At 47.3% G+C, this 17,381-nt stretch overlaps 1 protein-coding gene across 1 annotated transcript in view; it reads left to right on the top strand.

The window, feature by feature from the left end:
* Window positions 1-13,684: 13,684 nt before the first annotated feature.
* Window positions 13,685-17,381, top strand: part of RABEP2 (rabaptin, RAB GTPase binding effector protein 2) — a 40,441-nt gene continuing 36,744 nt past the window's right edge. Inside the window, exons 1-2 of the mRNA XM_088446922.1 lie at window positions 13,685-13,846; window positions 16,043-16,319. Of these exons, the coding sequence (XP_088303048.1) occupies window positions 16,059-16,319 (261 nt within the window). The 5' untranslated portion in view covers window positions 13,685-13,846; window positions 16,043-16,058. The remainder of the gene's footprint in view (window positions 13,847-16,042; window positions 16,320-17,381) is intronic.

The raw sequence follows: 17,381 nt of genomic DNA, 5'->3' as shown, positions 1-17,381 counted from the left end.
TGTCAGATATCGCTATCTGACCATCGGGAACGCGCATCGTTCATACATGTCAGATTTTCCTTCAGATATGAACGATTTAACGATTTTTTAAATCATTATCGTTCAGATCTGAAGAAAGTTCTGACCGTGTGTGTATGCACCTTAACTAATACTAGACTCGGAGAAACAGAAGAAAATATAAATCCATCCAGCAGTATTATGCTGGCCATATTTGGGACGATTTTTAACACGATTTTGTCATTTTCTACAGGTTGGTCAGACCAATCGTTTGCAAATAGTTGTATTTTGAGTCTTCTGCGACCCCGATGTGCGTCCCCGCCGTTGTCTAGTTGGAACGCAGATCAGATGGTTTTGCAGAGAGATCTTAACTGATCGTGTGATACACTTCTATGCATCTTATCCTATGATCTTAGTGGTCAGTCGTACACCATTTGACCACATCTTATGAAGAATTTCAAGGGAAATCGTACAACTGATCTTACCAACTTTGTATCTCATCATGTATGGGGGCCTTTAGAAGCACCTGAGATCACACTGAGCAGCCACAGGCACATGTTACTTATATTCTTCTCCCACCGATTTATTTTTATCTGTCTGTATTATCTGTCTGTATTATCTGTCTCTCTGCACATGAAGTTATATCATTTTAAATGATCAATAGAAGTTCCATTTTCCAATGTGTCTTTTTTTCTCTTATACCAGACAGTCCTAATGCTAATCTAGAAAAAAAGTTTATATTTCTGCGCTTGTGTCTACTAAGAAATTGGGTATACACTCAGGGGCGTTTCTAGTGAGGAGGAGGCCCGTGTGCAGTCTCCGTCATGGGCCCCCTCCTCTCCGTTCGGCAGCCGGTAGCGCACTGAGCTGTGCGCGGCCAGCGTGGGAGTTATAGACTAGAGTGTGCCCAGAGTCTACAGCGCATGCATAGGTCACCGGGAAAATGGCCGAAGCGGACATTTTCAGTGTTCTGCACATGCGCAAACGACGGGAAAATGGCCGCCGTGGTCATTTTCCAGACGTTTTTTACAGTGCCGGACCCTCTCGCCGATGGGGGACTCCGGAGAGGTACGTATATTATGGGTGCAGGGTGTGCGGTGCGGGGCCCCCTGGACCCAGGGGCCCGTGTTCCCCGCACACCCATTATAGATACGTCCCTGTATACACTCCAAAGCTATCAATCTTATTATTAACAATGAAAATCCACTGAAGGTTTCTAGATGAATGAGCGCATCACTGTATTGTTTTCTGTTCCTAATGCTATTCTACTGTATATTATTATATACGGATTCTACATTCGTTTGGCCTTTTTAGCAGACTGTATAAATTGTTATATGTATTTTAATAAAGTTTACAAAAAAAACACTAAAGTTTGTGGTTTTAATGAAATTACCCCAACCCACGTACCCCCACATTAAGTTGGGCTTCTTTTGGGGCTTTTTTGGATTGTTTTGGGCTTGTTTTTTTCACTCATCGGTTGCTTGTTTGTCATTTTAAAGTTGGCAACACTGGGGAGAAGTGACGCTGTCAGTGTGCGATCATGCGGTGAGTCGGTGTCGGAGACTCGATCCGCCCACCCCCGCCAACAGTGGTAATAATCACTCAGCTGCGCAAACATCACCATTGCGTCCACCTCTGAAATAGACCCAGAGTCTTTACTTTCACCTGCGCCACCGCCATCTTTGAAACTAATTTTTAACCACGTGGAATTGTTGTCAATAAATGTCTATTTTGGTTGGATTATCCAAGTGACTCACTGTATTCTTTCCACGCTCAACACCTCCCCCTTACTTCTCCCAATCTGATCTGTGCACTTCTCAGGGTCCCCCAGATCTTGGTCCCCGCTTCCATCAGTGCTGGTATATGTTCTCATTTCTGTTTGCTGCACGTGAGGGGGACATATCACATGACAGATGGAGTTGCTGGCAAACGGTGAGTGTGACCCGTTGCAGGCATAGCGGTGTGCGGTGCAGGCCCCCTTTGTCCCAGGTCTCCTTGTACATCGCCCACCCTGCACCCAGTATAGATGCCACAGCAGCACCTGATGACCCATGCTGTACAGTGGCGTAAACGGGCCCACACCACGGAAACCCGTTGGCAACTACATATTTTGATGATAATTAATCATTGAAGGTTTAATGTTTATCCTCTGCTGATCAATAGGAATGTACTCCGCCGTCACTATTACATAGGCACAGAGTAAGAGCCGTATTCAATTTGAGCCAAGCCGCCTTACGTTAACGCGGCTCGGACTTAACACCAACTTCGCCTGTTTTGTAGGCGTTAAAGTATCGCGCGCGTGCACGCTTTACCCTGTATTCAATTTCAAAGTAGGCGTAAACGGCACCCGGCGATACTGTAACAAGAGGAAAGTACTGTCATTTTTGGGGAAATCAGCCTGTCACCCCCCAAATGATGCTCTGACATGGGGGTTCACTATGGTACCCCCCGATTTGGCTTGCTGAAGGTATTTGGTGTTTTTAAATGGGCTCAATAGCTGCTAAATAGCATTTTTCTATACCTGATGCAGAATAGTATTCAGGAGTATATTTTTGCAGAAAATAAGTTATCCCAGCAAATTTGGGGTACTTGAAAATGGGGGCCAGCATATTTAAAGTTGAAAAAGTGAAGTTGAAAAAATCCACCTGCCGCAAACACCTGCAATAAAAAAAACACTTGGGGCGTACTTGGGGACCCCCCCAGAGTCAAGTTCACTAGTTTTTAACTTTGTACCCCAACATTTTTTTTTTCGCCCCCTTTTCAAAGTAATTTTTTGGGGTGTCCTTAAGTTTTTTTTAAACTTTTTTTGACACAGATTACCTTTGGGGGACTGTCTGAAGGCTGCACGGGGGTTCCCGAAACGTTGCACCCCAAAACCCCAATTCTGCACTTTTTTCCGCCTGCTATTCATAGGCGAAACTTTTCCGCCTATTACATTACATTGACTTTCCGCCTAGGCGGAAAGTCTTTCAAATTGAATACGGGGTAAAACCAAAACAGGCGAAAATTACATCATCGGCGGTAACTTAACGCTCAAATTGAATACGGGCCTAAGGCATTAATAAGCGGCACACAGGGCCTGTAACACTACCAGCTCTGCATTCAGCTTTTTTGTTGTAAAGTCACTTAACAATAATAAAACAGAAGTGAAATAGGAAACGTAAGGCGGATATTAAAGAAGCGAAACCATCTCTTACAGTAGACTGACAAACTGAGTTCAATGGTTTATAAGTCAATGGGAAATTCACCTAATTCACTGCTTGCTTGGGAAAGCCTCTGGGCCTGATTCAGACCCGCTCGCGCATGCGCCTCCGTCGTGCGCATGCGCGAGACCCGAATAACGACGGGGTAGCTGTCGTTAGGGGTCTCGCACCAAAGAGGGCGTGCTGTCGATGGTGAGTGACAGCATGCCCCCTTTGGTGGGCGTGCCGGGGGCGTGGCTACCCAGACGGAGGCGTTCCCATGCCGGAAGACCGACCCCCGCCATCCCGATCGTCGGCTGACGGGTAAGTATAACACTTAGCCTGGGGATAGGGGGTGTTAGGTTTAGGGACCCCTGGGGGGACAGCAGGGCTAGGCACCACCCCCGGGAAAGGTTAAGGTTGGGCGCCACTAGGGAGAGGTTAGGGTAAGGCACCCCCCCGGGAGGGTTTGGTTTAGGCACCCCTGGGGGCAGGTTAGGGTTAGGCACTAGGGGGGGTTAGGGTTATTAGGGGGAGGGTTAGGATATTTACCACCGCCTGTCGGGATCTTCTACTGTCGGGTTTTTACTGTCGGGATTTGAATAACATCCCATACAGAGCAGACCTCTGGCCCAGTAGTCCCATTGAATGACATGAAAAAGACCCTTGTAGCAGAAATGGTTAATAACAAAGAGCAACAGCTTACTCGCAGCTACACAGAAAATGTACTTCAATGACAGTGGTTTCCCATTGGGAAGTAATGGCTCCATTGACTTCAATGACAGTAGCTTGCCCATAAAAAGTAATGGCTACCATGACTTCAATAACTGTAGTTTCGACAGAGAAAAATATGCCTTCATCCACTTACTTAAAGGGCATAGTTTCCCCATAGAAAATAAATGGCTCCAATCAGTTAAATGATAGTCTTTCCTCCGTAGAAGGTATCGGCTCCAATGATTTCAGTGACAGTTGTTACACCATAGAAACTAATGACTCCCTTGATTTCAATGAAAGTTGTCTTTGACATAAAAAGTAAGAACTCTATTGACTTCAAGGGGAAAAATTTCACCTTAGAAAGTAACGGTTCAATTCATTTCAGTAAATATAACGGACCCATTTTATTTTCGATGACAGTTGTGTAAACAACTGTAAATCTTGTCAATGATCGCAAAGCGTAATAAGAACTTCCATTATAACAAGGTGAATGAAAAAGGAATGAGACGGAAAGTATGTGTGTGCACCAATAGTCTTTTGAAATAACCCCCTTAGGGTCTTATTTTTGCAGTTCTTCAAACTGTTCTTTTCCCATTAATAATATTTCTTTATTTATGATACTCATCTGTATGGATAACAATGTGAAATATTTTTTCCTAACCTGTGATCAGGCTTTATAAGACCACATGTCCACAGGCGGCAAAATACATGCCGTAATTAGTATATTTTAATGTGAGTAAAAGCATGTACACAGGTATGGTGACGGAATCCATTTGTTTCCATGGCACCATGCCCACCAATTGTAGCCGGGAGCATATGCGTTTACTTGGGTGCACCACAAGTGAGTGCATTGGCATCCAAGAAGTTAGGGTTAGGACGGTTTCCACCCTCGATTTAACAGCATGTGCAGGAGCTTGTTCAAAAGTGTTATAGGGAACTAAACAGGAAACTTAATTTGCAAGAAAGAAAACCACAGCACCACGAGTGTTAATAACAATACCAAGATTAATACCGCCCAACATCAATAAAGGCCAAATTGGACCAAAATAGGTCTCGCTCCTGGTCTGGCCAAATCTGCCCAAACTCCACCCCAACCCACCCAGAAACACCCATTTTGTTCTAGAATGCCACCATTTTGCAGTCCGTGAATTGGGACTGTCCTGTGAAAAATCAGGACAGTTGTCTCAATTGCAGGCAGTATTGGCCAATGTGCAACCACCATTTAGGTCTCATAAATGGTGGACGCACATTGGCCAATGCTGCCTGCATGGCCAGGTTAGGGCCAATTGGGAAAAGCAGAGGTGTGACCACTGCTGTGTGGGTGTGGCCAGTGCCATGTGGACATATACACACACAATCAGCCACGATGTATCCCAAAAGAGGAGATGTATCAAACCTTGGAGAGAGATAAGTGGAGGCTGAAGAGGAGACTTGGGAGGCGTGGATGAAGCTGGGTGGCTTGAGTCAGGACTTCCTCATGTACAATGTGAGGCGTTACAGAAACTGTAGAAGATGATGGGCCTGAAGGAGAGGACAGTAATGCAATGTCTTTATTAAACAGCAGATTGAAATTAAAACTGGAGATGATGATATTGGACTGGGGGCCTGATTCAGAGACGGATGCTCTGAAAGAGTGCTCGCTCTGAATCTGGGCGTTTTGGTTTTTTTTGGAGCGGCCTCCTGGCCGCTCGCATAGCTGTGGGTGACCACCCACAGCTATTGCAAGCGGCCAGGATGATGGTCGCAATGGTCAAGACCATCGGCCTTGCGACGAGACCCTTGTGGTAGGGTCTCGTGGCCGCAAGCCCCAGAGAGCTTCTGGCTCTAATAGAGCCGAAAGCTCTCCCATTGACATCACTGGTGATGTCAGTGGGGCCGCCCACAAACGGCAGGCGTTCGCTTTGGAACGTCTCCGTTTCTGAAGCCACCCCCCCGCCATGCCTACAAAATGGGGTGAGCTGTCGATCAACAGCGACAGTCGCCCCTTTTGTAGTGAGCCACGGAGCGTGTGCTTTTTGCGCTCGCTCCGGGACTCGTGTGTGCACTGGGCCACCATCAACCCGCTTGCGAGCGGGTCTGACTCAGGCCCAGGGTCCAATGATGTGGAATTGATGATGAGCGCAGGAGAGAATATAACGTGAGTTGATGATAATGGATAGATGAGTAGAATCGGATTAGGACCAATGATGCTGAATTGATGAGTAGTGTCGGTTTGAGACCGATGTTGATGAATTGAAGAACTGGTAGAGTTTGGAACCGATGTTGAGTTGAAGAACTGGTTCGGTTAGAGAACGATGTTGAGGAGTTGAAGAACTGGATAAGTTTGAGACCGATGATTGGAGATATCGGATGGGACCGATGATTGGAGATATCAGATGGGACCGATGATTGGAGATATCGGATGGGACCGATGATTGGAGATATGAACAAGTCTCTGTGGCAAAACCAGACTGGAGTACTAGATGGAATTGGAGACTTGATTACCAGACTTGGAATTGTAATGTTACAGACTGGAACTGTTCAGATACAGAGTACCCAGGAGCTCAGCACAGAGCTGTAACTTCAGCAGAAGCGACGTTGTACTGGCAACAGGAGCCAGTCAGGAAATGGAATGTATAGGGGAGTATACCCAGGGATTGGATGCTGCGATCAGCTGGCCTGGGAGCAGCGCACTGAGTGGAGGAAGAGCGTCAGGTGACAGACTCCAACATGGTTGTGCCCATACTGTGCTTTTGGAGGGAAATCTGGCGTGCAGCTTGTGTACCATCAGACTGAGGAGACACGCCGTGAGTAAGGGACTGCGGAGAGCCATCTCCATGCTCAGTGACAGGATACTGAGCGGACTGGGCAGGAGCAGCACAGACAGATCTCAGCACCAGCCGGGAGTGATGTGCAGCGTGAGCGGCCCTCTGTGCTATCCGGGAGTGATGTACAGCGCTAACCTGCACAGACACCGGAGAGGTAAGAAGGTGGTTTTTAGGGTCCTCAGGATGACAATAGCATTGATGCCCTCTCTGAAATGGTTCTGCCTGCGCAGGTCTTATACCTAGGCTTGCCATACTATCCCACCAGGACACATGTGAACTACACTGGTTCTGTGGCTGATTAACATCAGATGAGGTACAGGCTTGAAGTCGGCCAGCCACAGAATCTGCGTAATTAATAAATGTCCCGGTTTAAAGGGATAGTATGGTAAGCCTACTTATACCTATACTTACTACTTACTTCCCACCAGCGAAGGTGATTAACTGTTGGGTGTCTGGGACCAACAATAGCCAGACCATACACCACTCAGATCTTGGCATTTCCTTGGCACACGGCTGCTTTGAGAATAATCTGCCTCTTGCCTGTGTGTAACAGTCGCAGGGTTAATGAAGTGTGGAGGGTCTTCCCCTCAGAGCTGCCAGAAGCGGCTGCATCCTGTTTGCAGGTTTCAGCAAGGGAAAAACATTTAATTATGTGTTGTGGAGGCTCTGATTTAGTAATGTGCACCGGCCACTTTTCGTGATTTGTGTTTTGGATCTGGATCTTTCTTTGTGTTTTGGATCTGGATTGGTTTTGCCAAAACCACCCTTCCGTGTTTTGGGTTCTGGGTTTTGGATCTGTATTTTTTTTAAAAAAAGGCATAAAAACAGCTAAAATCACAGAATTTGTGGGTTTGTCTGCTCCTATGCTATTATTAACCTCAATAACATTAATTTCCACTCATTTGCAGTCTATCCTGAACACCTCACAATAGTGTTTTTATGTCCAAAAGGTTGCACCGAGGTAGCTGGATGACTATGCTAAGCGTCACGAGTGGGCGGCACAAACACGTGACCCATCTAGGAGTGACACTGCAGTGGCAGACAGTATGGCAGTTTGAAAAACTAGGCCCCAAACAGTACATAATGCAAAGAAAAAAAAGAGGTGCAAGATGGAATTGTCCTTGGGCCCTCCCACCCACCCTTATGTTGTATAAACAGGACATGCACACTTTAACAAACCAATCATTTCAGCGCCAGGGTCTGCCACACGACTGTGGCTGAAATTATTTGTTCGTTTGGGCCCCCACAAAACAAGCTGGCAATTAATCAGTCCCTGCACAAACTGTCTCTACGAAGGCAAGATGTCGTCCTCATCCTCCTCATCCACCTATTCCTCACCCTCTTCAGTGTTGTGTACATCCTCACAGAGTATTAATTCGTCCCCGCTGGAATCCACCACCACAGGTCCCTCTGTACGTTCTGGAGGTTGGTCTCCCTGGAAGAGTTGATAATTAATTTTTATGAACATCATCTTCTCCACATTTTGTGGAAGCAACCTCCTACGCCTTTCGCTGACAAGGTTCCCGGCTGCACTAAACACTCTTTCGGAGAACACACTGGAGGGGGGGCAACTCAGGTAAAATAGAGCCAGTTTGTACAGGGGCCTCCAAATTGCATGTTTTTCCTGCTAGTACAGGTACGGACTGTCTGACATGCCTACTTGGATGCTGTCACCGATGTAATCCTTCACCATTCTGTCAATGGTGACAGTATCATATGCAGTGACAGTAGACATGTCAGAAATTGTTGCCAGGTCCTTCAGTCCGGACCAGATGTCCAAATTTGGTCCTGCCTGCCCTGCATCACCGCCAGCGGGTTGCTTAGGACACCTAAGTTTTTTCCTGGCAGCCCCAGTTGCGGGAGAAAATGAAGAAGAAGCTGTTGACGTGTCACGTTCCGCTTCAGCTGACAGTGTTTTCACCAGCAGATCTTTGCACCTCTGCAGGCTTGTGTCGGCCGGAAAGAGAGACGCCACATAGGCTTTAAACCTAGGATCGAGCACGGTGGCCAAAATGTAGTGGTCTGATTTCAACAGATTGACCACCCTGGAATCCTGGCAAAGCGAATGAAGGGCTTCATCCACAAGTCCCACATGCTGAGCAGAATCGGAGCGATTCTTAGCTCCTCCTTCACTTTCTCCAACTGCTTCTGCAAAAGCCTGATGAGGGGAATGACCTGACTCAAGCTGGCAGTGTCTGAACTGACTTCACGTATGGCAGGTTCGAAGGGCTGGAGAACCTTGCACAACACGGAAATCATTCTCCACTGCGCTTGAGTCAGGTGCATACCCCCTCCTTTGTCTATGTCATAGGTGCATGTATAGGCTTGAATGGTCTTTTGCTGCTCCTCCATCCTCTGAAGCATATAGAGAGTTGAGTTCCACCGCATCACAACCTCTTGCTTCAGGTGATGGCGGGGCAGGTTCAAGAGTGTTTGCTGGCGCTCCAGTCTCCGGCACGCAGTCGCTGAATGGCAAAAATGGCCAGAAATTTTTTGGGCCACCCAAAACGTCTCCTGCACGCCCCTGTCGTTTTTCAGAAAATTCTGCACCTCCAAATTTATTGTGTGAGCAAAACATGGGACGTGCTGGAATTTGCCCAGATGTAATGCCCGCACAATATTGGTGGCGTTGTCAGATATCACAAATCCCCAGGAGAGTCTAAGTGGGGTAAGCCACTGGGCGATGATTTCCCTCAGTTTCTCTAAGAGGTTGTCGGCGGTGTGCCTCTTACTGAAACCGGTGATACACAGCGTAGCCTGCCTTGGAACGAGCTGGCGTTTCTGAGATGCTGCTACTGGTGACGCTGCTGTTGTTGCTGCATAAGGTGATACATCTACCCAGTGGGCTGTCACAGTCATATAGTCCTTAGTCTGCCCTGTTCCACTTGTCCACATGTCCGTGGTTAAGTGGACATTGGGTACAATCGCATTTTTTAGGACACTGTGGACACTTTTTCTGACGTTTCTGTACAGTCTCGGTATCGCCTGCCTAGTGAAGTGGAATCTAAACGGGATTTGGTACCGGGGACACACTACATCCATCAATTGTCTAAATCCCACTGCACTAATGGCGGATACCGGACGCACGTCTAACACCAACATAGCAGTCAAGGCCTCAGTTTTCCGTTTTGCTTCAGGATGACTGCTGTCGTACTTCATCCTCCTCGCTAAGGACTGTTGGAGGATCAATTGTTTAGTAAGAGTAGTGGTGTTCCTAATTCCTCTCTGGGATGATGAACGACTCCCAGCAGCAACAGCAGCAGCGGCAGCAATAGGCGTAGCAATGCAGGATCCTCCGGAGGAATCCTGGATAGGAGAGTCAGTCATGCCAGTGACATGGCCTGCAGAACTACTTCCGATCCTGACTAAGGAGGAAACTGATGAGGAGGGAGTTGACGGTGTGGTTTGCAGGCGCTTGGATACAACAGGACAAAGGGATTTAGGTGTCCCTGGACTACTTACGGTCTTAGCCAAAGTTTCTGAACTTGACAGTAACTTTTTATGAACGCGCTGCAGGTGACGTATAAGGGAGGATGTTCCTAGGTGGTTAACGTCCCTACCCCTACTTATTTCACCTTTACATATGGTACATATGGCAAGACAGTTGTTGTCCGGATCTGGATAACAATATTGCCAGACCAAAGAGGTGGAATGTTTGGTCTTCTGCCCAGGCATGAATGTAATGGGCTTTTTCATCCCACGGACAACAACTGTCTCCCCCGAAGCCTGATTTAAACAAACCACATCACCATCAGAATCCTCCTTGCCAACTTCCTCCTCAGCGCCAGCTACACCAGTATCCTCATCCTGTTGTACTTCAACAGTGACATCTTCAATTTGCATATCAGCAAGTGGACTGTGGGTGCTCCTTCCAGCACTTGCAGAGGGCGTGCAAATGGTGGAAAGAGCCACCTCTTCCCGTCCAGTGTTGGGAAGGTCAGGCATCGCAACCGCCACCACACTTGGACTCTCCTTGAGGATTTGTGATATCTTCTTAGAACGCACAGTTCTTTGCTGTGCTTTTGCCAGCTTAACTCGTTTGATTTTTGTAGCGGGAGGAGGGATTCCATCGTCATGTGAAGCTGAACCACTAGTCATGAACATAGGGAAAGATCTTAGCCGTTCCTTGCCACTCCGTGTCGTAAATGGCATATTGGCAAGTTTACGTTTCTCCTCAGATGATTTAAATGTTTTTTTTTTTAAGGTCATTTTCCTGAACTTTGTCATTTGGGATTTTGTATGCCCTCTACTATGACATTGGGCATCGACCTTGGCAGATGATGTTGATGGCATTTTATCATCTATGTCATGACTAGTGGCAGCAGCTTCAGCACCAGGAGGAAGTGGTTCTTGATCTTTCCCATTTATGTTATATTGATATATACATGCGGCTAAAGCGCACATAAACACAGAAAAAAAGAATTTTTAATTTTTTTTGGAGTGCGCTTTGGGGGTTACACCACCCTTTAACAGACTTATGACACAGGCGCACGCTTGGCGCTGCTCCTTTATTGATGCACGTGTGGCTACTGCGCATACATTTAACACACAAACACAGAAAAAAATAAGAATTGTTTATTTTTTGTGGAGCGCACTTTTTGGGTTACACCACCCTTTAACAGACTTACACAGGCGCACGCTTGGCGCTGCTCCTTTGTTGATGCACGTGCGGCTACAGCACACACAATTCGCAACACAGAAAATAATTTTTTACTTTTTTTGGAGTGCACTTTGGGGGTTACACCACCCTTTAACAGACTTATCACACAGGCGCACACTTCCTTTGTTGATGCACGTGCGGCTACAGCGCATACAGGCCCTGATTCAGAGCAGGACGCTCTGACAGAGCGCTCGCTCTGAATCAGGGCCGGCCTTCTTGTTTTTTAGAGCGGCCAGGAAGATGGTCGCGATGGTCAAGACCATCGCGACCATCGGGCTTGCGACGAGACCCTTGTGGTAGGGTTCTCGTGGCCGCAAGCCACAGAGAGATTTCGTCTCTCAGAGCCAAAATCTCTCCCACTGACATCACTCGTGATGTCAGTGGGACCGCCCTCAAACGGAGGCGTTCACATGGGAACGCCTCCTTTGGGCAGCCACTCCCCCGGCCCGCCCACCAAAGGGGCGTGCTGTCACTCAACATCCCCCATTGGTACGTGACCCGGAGCGACAGTTTGCCTGTCGCTATCCGGGTCTCGTGCATGTGCACAACGGAGCTGGCTCCGTCGTGCGCATGCGCACTGGGCCACCATCGACCCGCTTGCGAGCACATAGCGCTCGCGAGTGGGTCTGAATCTGGCCCACAATTCACAAGACAGAAAAGAAGAATTTTTTTTTTTTGGAGTGCACTTTGGGGGTTACACCACACTTTAACAGATGAGCCAGCCGGCCCTTTACTTATGACACAGGCGCACGCTTGGCGCTGCTCCTTTGTTGATGCACGTGCGGCTACAGTGCACACAATTCACAACACAGAAAAGATTTTTTTTTTTTTGAGCGCACTTTGGGGGTTACACCACCCGTTAAAAGATGAGCCAGCCGGCCCTTTACTTATGACACAGGCACACGCTTGGTGCTGCTCCTTTGTTGATGCACGTGCAGCTACAGTGCACACAATTCACAAACACAGAAATAAAAATTTTTTCTGCACTTGTGTGGAGCACCCCTGATAGACAGATCACCCCCTGGACAACACTACAGCACCCCTTTAGGACTACAGCCTTTATGGGACATGCACAACACAGCCCAGCCAGCCCCTATAGACTTTTGGAGTGGACACAGCCCCTATGGACAACTGACTGCACAACACAGCCCAGCCAGCCCCTATGGACAACAGCAGCACAACACAGCCCAGCCAGCCCCTATGCACAACAGCAGCACAACACAGCCCAGCCAGCCCCTATGGACTTTGAGGGAGTGGACACAGCTCCTATGGACAACAGCAGCACAGCACAACACAGCCCAGCCAGCCAGCCCTAACTCCCACCCTCCCTCTTCACTGTCCACAGCCAGAGTGAGAAATGGCGCCGACGCGGGGACCTTTTATAGAATCCAAAACCCGCGAGATCCGGAAGGCGGGATGATGACATTTTGCCTCGATTTCAGTTCTGAGTCAGGCGGGAAAACCCGAGCCGGACTCGGTTCCCGGCTCGGATCGGGGGGGGGGCTTCGGGTTTCAGAAATCCGAACCCGCTCATCCCTAGTTATTATAGCTCTCCAGGCCAGGGTACTTTCATACACGCTCAGTCACTAGTGCTGGTAATTATAGCTCTCCAGGCCAGAGTACCTCCATACACGCTCAATCAATATTTCTGTTTGTAGGGGGCGGGATGCATCAATGTGGTTTTTGCGGTCAAACCTCCAAAAATGATGTTTTCGGAGGTCTGGTTGCTTACCGCATGTGTATCAAGCTCCAGGATGTGACACATTCCGGGGCTTGGATGCGGTGTGCACCTTTAGATGGCCTTGCCCTGTAGAAGCCTATGAGCTTCTATTCACAACTTTCCATGAGAGGAATCCAATCGGATGCCCCCCAACACCCCCTGGTGCCCAGAAGTCCTTCTATCACAAAAGGACAGCTCCTACCAGGACAGCTTTCCTGTGCGGTTTTATTCATGCATACCGGTGTTATGTTCGCCACCATGCATGCCATGAGTGGAGGGATGCATCCCGCCCACAATACACCTGCACTTGGCTATACTGAGTAAATAGAATGTGTATTATAGTGAAAAACAGTGATATAAAATATCAACTAAGTTCCACATGTCAAGATCAATCATCCATTTATTATTGCCTGTAAAAAGCCATTAGCAATGTGAGGCAAAGGCAATGGGACTCGGCGGAGATTGCCGAAGAGCCTCCGAGACAGCGAGCCGAGCACGCCCGATAATTCACAAACATTCTCCGAGACACCGAGCCGAGCGCTGGCGGAAATTCCCGAACAGCCTTAACATCCTCTTGAACAATACGGCGGCGGCTGCCGGAGATTGCCGAGCGCAGACGGAAACGTGCCCCATGCCTGCGGATGCGGATTTGCTGAGGCTAGGGAAAGTTCTGCCTCTGGGAGCTACTGCTGAGAAGGGAACCGGAGCAGGAACAAGAGGGCTCCCCCCAAAATCTATCAACAAGACTGGAACAAGCTCAGCACAGGTCAGTCCTCAGAGCCACTTACTGTCTGATGTTTGTTATTATAAGTTTCCCCGAGGAAGCTGCAATGTTACTATGTATCATATGTTGTATCGTATGTATGGTCTGTATGCAACAGATTCCCTGCATCATGTACTAATATATTATAGCCCATGGTTATGAACGTAATGTACTCATTCCAAGAACAGTGTGGAATAATACTAATAATAAGCAAAAGTTGATAACTTTGATTTATAAGGGGAATATGTGAAATTAATTTTGTGTAAATTCTGAAAGTGGAAGCAGCTCTGCTCTTTAGTACATAGCACAGTTGCAGGTGGTGATGTGTCCCTCCTGGGGTTTCATGGAAAATTAGAGTACGTCAAAAGTTTCTCAAACTATGGGGTTTATTTACTAAGCTTTGCTAGGAGAAAAAGTGAAGGGAGGTAACGTACCAGCCAATCAGCTCCTAACTGTCATGTCACAGGCTGTGTTTGAAAAATGACAGTTAGGAGCTGATTGGCTGGTAAATTATCTCCGTTCACTTTTTCTCCTAACAAAGCTTAGTAAATAGACCCCTATATACTGTAAGAATATAAGGCGTCCTGTGTGTCCACGCTTCTTGGTAATTAATGTGAATGTTCCAATTCGTCCGGTGCCCTCGCTCCCCCCCCAAAGGTAATCACTGGGATATATTTACTTTCCAGCTGTTTTCTTTTTTTTTTTAATGACACTAGTAATGTATATGCAATAAAAGCAGAGGCATGCGCGCTTATGTCCTCCTACAAAGTAATACGTATAGTACTAGCGAAAAACATGCAAGTGGGTCTGACGCAGATTCTAATGTCCCCACACCCACCAGTGTTTTTACAAGTGTTGCAATGGCATTCCGGTTGAGCTTTGAACAATGTATTGTGGAAGCCTGTGGCTTGGCTCAAGCGCATTTTAAGGTGCGGATTTTGAGATTTTGTCTATTGGGTATGTAACTTTACAAGCACCTGTCGCCTACACCTCGGAGGTAGGGTTACTGTGGGATGAGCCAGTATGCAGGCTGCCTCATTCCTGAACCATGACTCTTATTCCTAGTTAAGTTACTGAAATATTGTCCGCAGCAGGCAGCCTCCAGTATGTGCAGCTGTCTGTTATATGTTTTTGTCCATTTACTTATTTATCTGGTATATAGCACACCAGTGGTTCCCAAACTGTGCGCCGTGGCTCCCTGGTGTGCCTCGGGACACTTGCAGGGGTGCCTCGGTACACTTACAGGGGTGCCTCAGGTTGGTGGTCCAGCACCAAATCATATTATTTATGGACAATGTAATGTAAATATATGGACAAAAAGAAGCACAAACCTGTCCATCACCATATAACTGAACCTAAGGATGACCAGTAAGCACAATTTACTTCACTTTACTACTGTACTACATGTTTTCTGAATTTCTCAATGATACCCCCTTTTACACCGGAGCTAAAACCCGGGTTATTGCAGGGTTAACCCGGGCAGCTCCTTGGTGTAAAAGGGGTGAGGGTTGGATCACCGGGTCGAGTGACCCGGCAATTCAACCCAGGTAAATAGCAGGGTTTAACACGGGAGTAACCCATGAAACCCTGCTGTATGTACGGCGCACTCCGGGTCTTGATGACCTGCAGTGTGCCTGAAGCCGGCCAATTGGTCCGGCTTCAGTGGCGCTTGGAGATGACGTCATCTCCAAGCGTCCACTTTCACGCCGGAAAAGCCAGTTCTATGCAGACCCGACTGCGGTATGAGCGGCGCCGACTCGGGAATATCCCGAGTTGGCGCCGGCTAAATTTCGGGTCTGATCCGGATAGGAACCCTGTTCCAACTCCGGGTCAGACCCGGAATTTTGGTGGAAAAGGGGTATGACAAACCTTTGGCTTAGGGGTGACGTGAAAACAAAGTTGGTAGTCTAGGGCGTCATGATTTTAAAAAGTTTGGGAACCACTGTAGTACACACATTTTTGTACTTTTCTCTTTGCTACCTGAATTTTGCTATTTTTCCATGAACATTTTGGCCCGGAGAGGTCGCTCAATCCATGGGCATTGATTTACACTGTACCTGGAACATGCACCTCTCACATTAATACATAAGTACCGTATCCGCGATTATATACTGGTGTAAGTTCAGAATTATCTTATTCAAATAATGTCCTGGCACGGTAACGGTCACGTGTATTCATTGTATCATATGTGTGCTGTAGGGGAATCTGTGCCCTGATGTCTCGGGCGGATGACGATGGATGCTGCGGGCAGGACCCTCTCTCTTCCTCTCCTGATTGCTCCTCGGATGACTCGGAACTCTTGGCCGCGGCGGAGGCGTTTGCCAGGGGATATGACTCTCTCTCCATTTCATCCTACCCTGGGGAGAGGATGATTCCAGGTCAGGAAGATACCGCGTCACTGGTATCTACGGCAACTCTGGTGCCCGAGTGTATATACATCCCGCCAGCGGGCTACCAGCTGCTGTCTGAGCATGAGGTACAGTGACAAGGATGGCAACCTCACCATCTTGTTTCCATGTATGATAACCGTCACGTCCTGATAGCAAAGTATGTTCTGATCAGTCCTGTTTCGGTGATCCGGAAGGCGCCAGAACCCAGCTGTAAAGCAGTCTGCCTCCCGTGAGTTAGGCATTAATCATTGGCTCCAGAATGCAGAATGCCGACTTGATTTCTCTATGGGTCATTGTATTGACCTGAAAGTGTTTTTTGATTAATAGAATTAAGATTTGTCAAAAAAATAAGCCAATCGCGCTGTCCATTCTATCTGCCAATCACGTGCTTTCTCCAATTGGAGCGTTCCAAGGGTGAGATGCGTCGAGCCTTGGATAGAGATAACGTGGAACAGTTGCCCAAAGCGACCAATCAGCTTCTGCCATTTATCCAGCACAGTCTTTGAAATGACAGAAGCTGATTGGTGCTATTCCTTTACCCACAAGGCACGGCATTGCGTCCGATGTGACATCTGACTGTCTACAGCCAGGCATTTGCAACTTGTATATATAAAATATAGTACATATATATACAGTCGGGTGCATAAATATTGGGACATTACACAGAATATAAAATACTGTACATATGTTGCAGCCTCATAACATGTCATGGAGTATGTAATCTGAGCATGAAGCTATAATACAGTCAGGTGCATAAATATTGGGACATTGACAGCCTCTATTCACCACCACAATGGCTTTGAAATGAAACAAACAAGATGTGCTTTAACTGCAGACTTTCAGATTTAATTTGAGGGTAATTACATCCAAATCAGGTGAACGGTGTAGGAATTACAACGGTTTTTATATGTGCCTCCCACTTTTTAAGGGGCCAAAAGTAATGGGACAAACTAAACAATCCTAAATCTAACTTTCACTTTTTAATACTCTGTTGCAAATCCTTTGCAAGCAATTACAGCCTGAAGTCTGGAACGCATAGACATCACCAGACGCTGGGTTTCATCCCTGGTGATGCTCTGCCAGGCCTCTACTGCAAATGTCTTCAGTTCCTGCTTGTTCTTGGGGCATTTTCCCTTCAGTTTTGTCTT

The sequence above is a fragment of the Taudactylus pleione genome, unplaced genomic scaffold (genome assembly GCF_031769625.1).
Source record: "Taudactylus pleione unplaced genomic scaffold, aTauple2 ptg000407l, whole genome shotgun sequence".
NCBI lineage: Eukaryota > Metazoa > Chordata > Amphibia > Anura > Myobatrachidae > Taudactylus > Taudactylus pleione.
Note: the sequence above shows the minus strand (reverse complement) of the source record. Positions and strands in the feature narration are given on the sequence as shown.